The following is an 11,006-nucleotide window of genomic DNA, read 5'->3' on the forward strand; positions in this document are numbered from 1 at the left end:
ATTTTCACTGAGAGGATGGGAGGTAGCCATTGACAACGGTGAAACCCTACATACAGCTTGCCATGGAAGGAGCCTTGCGTGTTTGATGAAGAAGACAGTAGGAAAGCAGAGATTCAGAAGATGGAGCATCTCCAAAACCTCAACCTATTCTCCATTACTGCAAAACAAGTAATCATTTCATGTTCTTTTGTTTTTCACAATCAATCCTGATAATTTCTGATATCCTGACTAAGATTTACAAGATAACCATAGCTTGCTTCAAGCCGACAATCTCCGTGGGATCGACCCTTGCTCACGCAAGGTATTACTTGGACGACCCAGTGCACTTGCTGGTTAGTTGTGCGGAGTTGCAAAAGTGTGATTGCAATTTCGTGCACCATGTACATTATGAATTCTGATGTGATTTCTATCTAAATTGAGTTAATGCGACTTTGAACCTTATTGGTTGTTGCTTTTTGATAGACTAAACTTCAGAACCACTTCTAAAGCAGGAGAAAATGAAGAGGATGCATTTGTAGGAGTGTTAGGAAAGGACCAACCAGATCGAGTTCGTTGTTATGGGGCTTCGATTACAAGAAGCTCTCTTAAAAAGGATGAGGAGATTCACCACATAAATGTTGAATATAAAGATAAGGTCTCATCATTAGAGAAGAAGATGGACGGCGTATGTGGTTTATTAAAGGTATTGGTGCACCAACTCAACCCTGGAATGAGCGATGAAGAGGTAGCAGCCTTAGTTTAAGCTACCCAAGATTCTACTTTGGATACCTCAAGTAGCAGAGCAAGAAATAGTCCTCACTCCTCTGAATCAACTCACATTCCACACAAGGATGATGTAAGTAATCTTTTCCATTTTATTGTCATAGATATACTAACAAAAAGAAAAAAAACATTGGTCACTATCCTATTCATAGCTAAAATTATAATATTTTTATTAATAAAAATGTTGGAATATAATCAAGTACTTCAATTTTGTTTGTTGTTGTTGAATTCAAACTTGGTAGGTTCTAATATGTTTTTGAATAACTATGACTGGTGGAAAGAGTTAAGTTTGTTAGAACTTGGAAGGTTTAAACTAGTTGCCATTGTTGTTCGTTTTGCATCTTCTTTTTCACTTGTGAGTCTTTCTAATGTTGAATTTTTAGAGTTATTTTCAATTTGATTGTTTCACTTATTGGTTCCTTCTATCTGAAAATTCTGAATGCATGATTCAAATTTCATAGTGTATTGTGAAATGTTAGAGATATTAATGGTACTTGCTGATATCATCATATTGTGTAGGTGCATGATCAAAATTAAATTACTGCCAGAGATTTTATGCCACATTCACATCTTTATTTTGTTAAAAATAAGTAATATATGTTTTAGTTTTAGTTTGTTAGGTTTAGGCTTGGCTCAACAATAGAATATCAAACATTGGCTGAGGGAACATGAATGTTGTATCACGTTTTCATTGATGCTATAAATCATATTTATTTATTGAACAATAAGCTGTTTGTTAATAAGTTTGATATCAAATTTAAAGGAGATTTTGTTAGAATGTTTTTTATGTTACAAAAATTAAGTTTGATATCAAATCTGATTGTTAGAAAAATTAGTGGGCTGAAGTTGCATCATCCATGTTTCATTTGTAGTTTATTCATTTGTGTTTTTTATTTCGCAGGGCACAGGTCAAAACAATTTAGCTTGCAATGATATATGAAGTTTTCATATCTTGGCATGAAGTACAAGAAGACTTTGATTAGGAAAAAAATTCATGTATTAGGAATTCATGAGTAGTTATGACTTTGATTTTTGGTATTTTATTAGTGCATGTTGTTATGTGATCACACACTTATTTTGGTGACTTTATTAGTGGATGTTATGTGATCACACACTTATTTTGGTGACCTTATTAGAGCATGTTGTTATGTGATCACATACTTATTTTGGTGACAATTTTACGAAAGTTGGATTACTTGATTATTGGTCATTGACTAAATTATAAAATTATCTACGAATTTATGTATGGTTTTTATTTATAGAGAATTAAAAAAGGAATCAGGTTATTGACCATCTTTTTCGTCACACTTTAAAAGCGTGGCCATATCTCTGTCTACTACCACGCTTATAAAACGTGGCGATAGCTCAGCTTTTCGCCACGCTTTTAAAGCGTGGCCATATCTCCTTTTGTTGCCACGCTTTTCAGGCGTGGCCATACCTCCATTATTACCACGCTTTCGCCACGCTTTACAAGCGTGGTCATATCTCCTCTTTTTGCCACGCTTTAAAAGCGTGGCCATATCTGCTCTATTGCCACGCTTTTAAAGTGTGGCCGTATCTTATCCTATCGCCACGCTTTAAAAGCGTGGCTATATTTCTCACCTACAGTCACGCTTTTAAAAGTGGCAATTTGTAAAAAAGCGTGGCAAAAAAAAGCGTGACAATAGGCTGAAAAAAGCGTAGCGATAGCTCAAAAAACGTGACGAAAAACTATCGCTACGCTTTTTTCCAGCTTTTTGTCACACTTTAAAAACATGGCAATAGACGTGTTTTCTTGTAGTGTTTTTAGCTAGGGGATAAAAAACAAATAGATAATTTTGTGATCAAGTCTAAATTAATACCCACCCAAATTGAAAGAAAGATCCAAAAGTATATTCAAAAAATTAAGTGGTAATTAAATTCGTCATTTCTTTAATACTCATATTTAACATATATAATAGATTTGGAAAACTAAAAAATTCAGTGTTAAAAAATATAACTATAGTCCTTGAAATTAAATTAGATGAATCAAATTTGTTGTACATACATAAAAATAATAAATATAATATTATAAATTATTAATACATTTAAAGGAAGGAAATGTGCATGAATGTCATATCGTTTCAAAGTTTATTAATTATTTCTTAATGGAATCATCTCTTTTGAAATCTCTGCTGCCGTTTTCAAACTCTTCATTTTTTGGACCATCAACCTCTTCATATTTTACAGGAAGAATTTTAAGTGTATGATATTTTAATAATTTTAACTGTATATAATATATATCAATTAAAATTAATGGTTAAAATTATTGAAACAATAATATTTTGGATATATTTTGATAAAATTGTGAAAGAATAGAAAAAAAATTATTAATTGTTGATTGATTGAATTATAAAAGTAAAACAATATATATAGAGTATTGCTTACAAAAGATAGAAGTAAATATAAGATAAGAAGATAACATAAATATAAGATAATAAAAACTAAAATTATAAGTGAATTTATATATTTTGTTGGATTGAATTTATGGACTGTGAAACTTCTTCATTATTATTATATATGGGTTAAGGTCAAGGTAGTCAGAATCGCGTGTAAACTCGTGGAAACGCACGATTATACGCTTCTACTTCATCTTCTCATTGCGCTTCTGCTTCTCGTCCAGAACCAGGCTGCTCCCTGTGAAATCCCCGTTGAAGACCGCAGAGTCGCCGAAATCGTCGCTTCTGCTGCGTGGTTGCGTTTCAGGTTGAAGAAGTTCTTTTTCTTTGCCCTGAGCCCCTGAGCCCCTGATTGCAGCCCAACCCAACCCAACTCAATGACCCAATCTAAATTGAAGACCATGGAAGAGGAGCCCTAGCAGAGTAACGTAACAGTCTCTAATCTCTTAATCTCCCTCACTTTTACAGTTTATCTCCAATTTTTCATGGCCAAAATTTCAAATTTTCACCTCTCTGAACTCTGAAGTCTCAATCTCTGACTCTATCTCTCTTTCCTTCTGAAATTTGAATTTAGCGCGACTGGAAACCCCAATTTGGAGCATCGCCGACTCGCCGTGAGGTTTGCTGCTTGTGTTATCGACTCGGACAGGTGGTGGTTGGACTGCATGAGGCCGTGAGCATCACTTTGTGATTGCAACTTGCGAGACTCTCTGGCTCTGCCTCCCTGTCTCTGGCTCTTGCTGCTAGTTCATCAAGTAAGTTAAGAGTTAAGACATCTTTAATCTTTATCCTCTTCAATCTTATTTTAATTAGGAAAAAAGGTAAATGATATAGAGGCATAGGGATAGAGTTGATTACAGGGTATGGTAGTGTCAAACATTTGTTCAAGAGCTTTAACCAATTCATGGTAACCATCATGATCTTAAAGATTGAGTTTAATCTCTGAGCATTGTGTCTTAATTTATTATGCCCAATAATGTTTAACACAAAATGTATTGAGATAGTAGTTCTCAAATTATGAATAATAATTATCTTGATTCTTGACACTTTAATTAAGCTAACTAGCTAAGTGTTCCTCTGCTATATATATGAGTTTAATTACCTTGAGACTTGAGTGACTTTATTAGAAATTCGGAAAAGCTGTAGTAGAATCTGTAAACAACATGGACTTCTCTATTCACAGAAAAAGAAGCTGCAATGGGTGGCAATGGCATGTGCATCAATATATTATCCTTTATCTGAAACCAGCCATTAATCTTCTTTAGCAAACCTTATAAGCTTTCTTAAAAGGTAGATATAACAAATATGATATATAGAAGAAGCATATCACTTCCTCACTCTAGTAAGATAATTCAACGCTACTTCTGTGGTTCTATGTCAATATATGACAAAATTTCATCCTAATTTGTATTAAAAGTACAAGCAATGTACCTAACTAATTAGACTAATTAGGCCAATTTCTGTATTTTCTAAAAAAGATTGAAAAGAAAGTAACTGCCACTAGGAATCTGACCTACATGCTACATGATTGTAAAATTATATGGACATATATTATATTATAGGAAACAGCACCTACCAACCAACCAATAACAGGAATGTCCATTTTCAATTCAAGGAATTTATAGCTACCAATTTCACACCAAAGAATTCTGCATAATTAAAGACATTACTCTTTAAAGTAATATAAGGTAAGTGAAATGTTAGAAGTCACAAATTTAGTTAGAGACTATAAATTTCATAGCATTGGTTCAGTGCATTATGGAGGACAAGACAAAGAACTTTGCATATCTCAACTCTCAACCAACTTAATCTATTAACTTATTTTTGATAGGATTTGTTAACCATTAATTAATCTTGTTTACTGTTCTGTACTTTTGAATTTCTTATCTCTCTTATTTTGGTGTATATATATTTGTATAAATAAGGGACATTAGATCATGTGCCTGTTGTATAATAATTAACCATATAGATAAATGTTTAAATTTGATTTGATTCAGGATTTTAAATTCATCAACCATTAGCACATACATATATTATGATTGGTTGAATTAGATATCCAAGTGATGCTTATATAATCTTTGTTCTCTATCAGATAAAATAAACTATAACAATAATTAAACAAGTGCTGAGTTATAAAATTCTATCACGATTAATTAAACCTTTGGCTTTATGTTGATTTACCTCAAGATCTAAGGCATGTATGTGGTGGTGTTCTCACTTGAATAAACCCTGACAAGAACAAGATGGCTGGCCTTATTACTTTTCACAACTCAGAAGTCTTGCTTGTGTTATTATAGTACTTCCATTCCAACTGATGCATTTCAATGATTTGCTTATACTAAGTTGCTGAATTGTAATGTGTTCGATCTTCAATTCTTCACCATAAGCAATTATGACAGTACTAATAGTTGTGTAGGAATAAGCACTACTACACTATATTGGTGTGGGGTTTGTATGTAATAATATTTATTGAAAAAGACTATCTATCTATGTTTCTATATAACGCATAAAATTAAATTGTATGTGTACATTCATTATTTGAGCTTTATGGTTTTGTTGCAAACTTGCAATAATATTTATTTCATGCATGTTATAACTATCTATATCTTAATCAATTCATTATTTGTCACCTATATTATCCCAATAATTTTATAACTATCTATATCTCTGAATTGTTGTTGTGGACTTGTGGCATTGAATGTAATTCTTGAATTTTTGTTAAATTGTTGAATTTTTGCTATGATATTGAATTGATTCATTGAATATTTACTGTTTTTATTTTTTTTCTGAACAGGAATGGCATCGACTCAAGCTAATGCAAGTGAAAATCCGACTAACATTCCAGCTTCTCAATCAGGAAGTACAGCTGGAATTGCTAGTAAAAGAAAAGTTTCTAAGAATGCTCTTGGAAGTAGAACTGATGTAGGATGGGAGCACAGGATATCTGTTGGAGAAGATGGAAAGAAGATACAATGTAAATACTGTCATAAAATTTTTTCAGGGGGAGTTTATAGATTGAAACACCACTTAGCAGGAACTCAAAAAGATGTTGGGGCCTGTACAGCTGTTAGTGATGAAGTTAAGAAGCAAATGTGGGATGTTGTGAGTGGGTTGCAAGTGAATTTGATGAAGAAAACAAGCGTGGGTGGGGCAAGCCCAGGGGAAGCTACTAAAGAAGTTGACACTACCGGTGAAAAAAGAAAGGGAAAAGAACTAGATGGCAACATATTCAAGAAAACACGCATTAGTACTCAAACAACAATCAACAATATATTTAAGAAGAATTTGAGAGAGGAAGTATGTTTAGAGATTAGTGCTTTTTTCTACAACAATGGCATCCCCTTTAATGTTTCAAGGAGCGAGGAATACAGTAGAATGTTTGAGAAAGCTATAAGATATGGACAAGGATTCAAGCCACCATCCTACCATGAATTAAGGGTGCCTCTTTTGAAGAAACACGTGGAGCTTGTTCAACAATCACTAGAGGGACATAGAGCATATTGGAAGCAGGTTGGTTGCACAATAATGACTGATGGTTGGACAGATAAGAGAAGACGGACCATCCTAAATTTTTTGGTTAATAGTCCTAAAGGGACTGTTTTTCTAAAATCTATTGATGCCTCTCATATTACTAAGACAGCTGATAAAATCTTCAAAATGATAGATGATGTGGTTGAAGAGGTTGGTGAAGAAAATGTCATCCAAGTTGTCACCGACAATGCGGCTAACTACAAAGCTGCAGGAGAAATGCTAATGAAAAAGAGAAAAAAGTTGTTTTGGACGCCTTGTGCAGCACATTGCATTGATTTAATGTTAGAAGACTTGGAAAAAAAAGTAACACTTCACAAGGACACAATTTACAAAGGTAGAAAGATTACTACTTACATATATGCTAGAACTGCTCTTATTGCACTACTACACATCCACACTAAAGGGAAAGATTTGGTGAGGCCGGGTATGACCCGTTTTGCAACTTCTTACCTTACTTTGGGATGTCTCAATGACAACAAAGGTTCCTTAATAAGAATGTTTCTTTCTGATCAATGGACTTCTAGTAAATTTGCAAAGACAAAAGATGGAAAGATAATTGCAAGTGTGGTGTTAGATAAGGTGTTTTGGAAAGAAGTGGTAATTTGCTTGAGGGCTGCCTACCCTCTTCTTCATGTGCTTCGTATGGTAGATTCAGAAGAAAAGCCTGCAATGGGATTTATTTATGAAGAAATGACAAGTGCAAAGGAGAAAATACGAGATGCATTTCAAGGAGTTGAGACAAAGTAAAGTGTCTAATTATTTTATTTTTTAATTAATGCAATTCTAAAAATATTGTTTATTTTGTAAATAATTTATTAATTTTTTTATGATTTAGTTATATACCTATTTGGGATATTATTGATGCAAGATGGGGAAACCAACTTCATAGGCCATTGCATGCTGCAGGCTATTATTTGAATCCTCAAATTCATTATAGCTCTGGTTTTAAAATTGCTTATGAGCTTAAGAAGCAGTTTTATGCTTGTATGGAAAGGATGACAGGAAATCCAGATTTAATCACTAAGATGGATGTTCAACTTGAAGATTTTAAGACTCAAAAAGAGTTTTTTGGTAGTAAAGTAGCTCAAAATACAATTTATACTAAAACTCCAGCTCAATGGTGGGATTCTTATGGAGATCAGCATCCAGAGCTCCAACAATTTGCAATTCGTGTCTTGAATTTGACATGTAGTTCATCTGGATGTGAACGTAATTGGAGTGCTTTTGAGATGGTTAGTAATTAAATATAAGTTGCATTTTACTTTTATAAATTTGGTTGTTAATTCCTCAATTCTATCTTGTTGTTTGACTAATATTTTTTATCTACTTTTGAAAGGTTCACACAAAAAGGAGAAACCGTTTAAAAGCTAAAACCATGAATGATGTTGTGTTTGTGATGACAAACTCAAGATTAGCAAAGAAAAAACAAACTAGAAGAAGTCTTGATTATGACTATAGTCTTGATGAGTTGGACTCTGATGAAGAGTGGATTGTTGCTGACGAAGATGGAGAAGAAGAAGATTTAGATGCTCTAATTCCAGATCCTGATTTAAATGATGAAGCAAGTGGTAATAGAGTTGTTGGTGCCTCTAAGGATCCTTTGACAATTCCTTATCTTGATGATGATGAGTTTGAAGAACTTCTCCAAGGACCTCTTCCTCCTGCTCCTGATAATGATGAAGATGGTAATGCAGAAGTTTGTGAAACTCGTGAAGATTTTATGACTGATGAAGAATAAAATAATTATTAAATAACTTGTTTAGATTTTAGTTAATTAGTTATTTATTCTAGTAGTTTGGTTGGTTTATTTGCTACTTGAATTTATTTTAGTGTGTATGAACTTGTGAGTTGTGAATTTGTGTTGAATTGTGACTTTTGACTTGTTATGGTATATATATATATATATTTTTATAATTTACGAGTCATATTTACGTTCCGTCTTACGATTCAACGAATTACGATTTTGGGTTAGCTTAACGACTCGAGCTAAAAACTACGAGTTCACTACCTTGGTTAAGGTGAAAGAATGGTTTAATATATTTAAAAACTCTTTGTATTTTATATAAGATATTATTATTATCATAATTAAAATGTGACTGTATTATATGATTCTAATAGAAGTATATAATATATGAAGAACAGAACAAAATTAGTTAGAAGGTGGCCAAACGTGAAGTCCATGCACAATTCACAACTAATCATAAATCATGAAACTTTTATTTCAATATTTTAGAGATATGATTTATAATATGAAATTAGAACTTTTAAAATTAAAATATAGATTATCAATTATTTTAGGTTTATATATGCAAAAAATTAATCATTAAATTAATCATATATATCAAATAAATATTAAAATTGAGTTAAACAATGAAAATAAATTACACAACATATATTTACACATAAATATATAATGATTAATTTAATAACTAAATTTGTATATGCATATAGTATTTTTGGACAAATTATAACAATAATTTATAATATTATTAAGTTAATTCAACATGTGCATACCACTATATATCTATTATAAGATAGTCTCTAAGTAATTATATGGCAGTTTTGTATCTGCATTCATATTTTTGAAGATCTAATAATTCATTTTAAATTCATTTATAGAGTTCCTTAACAAAAAATGAGCTATAAAAAGAAAAATAATAATAAATTAAGGATTGAGTGTTGCAGGTGCAAGCAATAACCTGTATCTATTATTTAGATGGACATTATTATTATTCTCTGGTGATAAAACAACACACTTAGAAGTTGGAAGCTAGAGAAATATTGATAAATCCAAGTAAAATAAAATTGAGTTACAAACTTAGAATTGAATAACAGACCGAATACGGTTGGGGGATTGAGGGTGTAATTCAATTAGGTATTTTTAAAAATTGTATAATATTCAACTATAATAATAAATTAAATAAAAATAAAAAATATGATTAATTAAAAAATTAAAATAATAAGATATTAAATTTAAAGAGTGAACTAAAGACAGTATTTAAAGGATAAGTAGTATTTTTTTTGAGGGTGATGAGATAACACTCGCAGGTGGAATCCCAACAATTTCCACAGCCGTAACAGAACAAATGTCTGCACCTGCAACGGATTTTATCGCAGGTGAAACGTTTTTTCTCAATAAAGAACCTGCAGTTTGGGCACCTCATCCACTGGTTCCTGGCCGCTACCTCCATCACTACTCTATATTCATTATATGTCCTCCCAAATTCTTCGCACGTGCTCCCATGATGCCAAACTGCCTCGCACATGACGCAGATCTGCCTATTACAGCTAGGGCATTCTGATTCCGTTGGTGAATCATCGTCGACGATCATAAGGGCAGAGCAGTCCTTGAAGGGGCAATACATGAATCTCTCGCTCTCATTCTCAACAACAGCAGCTTCACACAATAACTTATCCCATCGATCGAAAACTATCTTTGGTAGAACCTCGCGGCAACCGTCGAGTTCCAAGAAACCACCACACCGAGGAGTCGGACACCAGATATTAATCACGTTGTCGTCAAGCTTAGAACCAACGTACTTCACCACGCAATCCGTACAATATGAGTGGCTGCAACCGGTTATAGAGAAATTTTCTACTTCGGTTTTAGTATCAATGCAGATTTCGCATAAGAACGAGGAAATCGAGGATGACTCGCCTCTTCCCTCCTCTTTGTTGATCTTTATTTGTTTTGTGGTGACGTCGCTGTTTCTGTGATTTTCTACGTCGTTAGAATTCATGTGTGACGGTGGTGATAGTGATGGTGACAGCCAAAGAGAGTAGTAGTGCCTCAAGAAAAACTCTTTGATCGTCCTCATATTTTCCAGAAATTTCTAGGATTTGAAGACAGAGGGAGAAGGAGAGGGAGTGGTTGTTGTAGGTCTTGTGGGATATTTATTCAGATAAATTAAGAATTAAGAATTAAATATAAAAGAGAGAAGATAGAATCATGTTGGTTAGTTAACGCTTAATCAACCCTCAATTTAATACTTCATCAACAAATAAGTGAATTTTAAATTTAAATTTTAAAAGGTTTAATTACTCTGTTAGTTCCTATAGTTTCACAAAATTTTCAATTAGGTCCCTATACTTTTTTTCCTTTTAATTGGGTCCTGCACTAATTTTTTTTTTTTTTTCAATTAGGTCCCTCTTAGTAGTAATTAGCTTAATTGTATAGAGACCCAACTAAAAAAAATTGATGCAGGGACTCAAATAAAAGGAAAAAAAAGTATAGGGACTCAATTGAAAAAAAATTAGTGCAAGGACCCAATTAAAAAGAAAAAAAGTATATTGAAA

At 32.8% G+C, this 11,006-nt stretch overlaps 2 protein-coding genes across 2 annotated transcripts; one reads left to right on the forward strand and one right to left on the reverse strand.

The window, feature by feature from the left end:
* The first annotated feature begins 5,929 nt into the window (after nucleotides 1–5,929).
* On the forward strand, nucleotides 5,930–8,448 carry LOC107461514 (uncharacterized). Its single transcript, XM_021129042.2, has 3 exons — nucleotides 5,930–7,453; nucleotides 7,546–7,942; nucleotides 8,047–8,448. The coding sequence occupies exons 1-3, from the start codon at nucleotides 5,976–5,978 to the stop codon at nucleotides 8,446–8,448; spliced, it is 2,277 nt and encodes a 758-aa protein (XP_020984701.1). The 5' UTR covers nucleotides 5,930–5,975.
* Nucleotides 8,449–9,259: 811 nt separating this feature from the next.
* On the reverse strand, nucleotides 9,260–10,528 carry LOC107461313 (uncharacterized). Its single transcript, XM_016079801.1, has 2 exons — nucleotides 9,807–10,528; nucleotides 9,260–9,278 (listed from the first exon to the last, which is right to left on the reverse strand). Exons 1-2 carry the CDS (start codon nucleotides 10,526–10,528, stop codon nucleotides 9,260–9,262), a joined length of 741 nt encoding a protein of 246 aa, XP_015935287.1.
* Between the last annotated feature and the right edge of the window lie 478 nt (nucleotides 10,529–11,006).

The sequence above is a fragment of the Arachis duranensis genome, chromosome 8 (genome assembly GCF_000817695.3).
Source record: "Arachis duranensis cultivar V14167 chromosome 8, aradu.V14167.gnm2.J7QH, whole genome shotgun sequence".
Lineage (NCBI taxonomy): Eukaryota > Viridiplantae > Streptophyta > Magnoliopsida > Fabales > Fabaceae > Arachis > Arachis duranensis.

What these genes read in the sequence shown, in the direction of transcription:
- LOC107461514 (XM_021129042.2), top strand. Translation starts at nt 5,976, where the DNA reads ATGGCATCGACTCAAGCTAATGCAAGTGAAAATCCGACTAACATTCCA. An exon ending in TTTCAAGGAGTTGAGACAAA is followed by an intron (nt 7,454 to 7,545) that starts GTAAAGTGTCTA and finishes TTTATGATTTAG; the next exon opens with TTATATACCTATTTGGGATA. An exon ending in ATTGGAGTGCTTTTGAGATG is followed by an intron (nt 7,943 to 8,046) that starts GTTAGTAATTAA and finishes TACTTTTGAAAG; the next exon opens with GTTCACACAAAAAGGAGAAA.
- LOC107461313 (XM_016079801.1), bottom strand. Translation starts at nt 10,528, where the DNA reads ATGAGGACGATCAAAGAGTTTTTCTTGAGGCACTACTACTCTCTTTGG.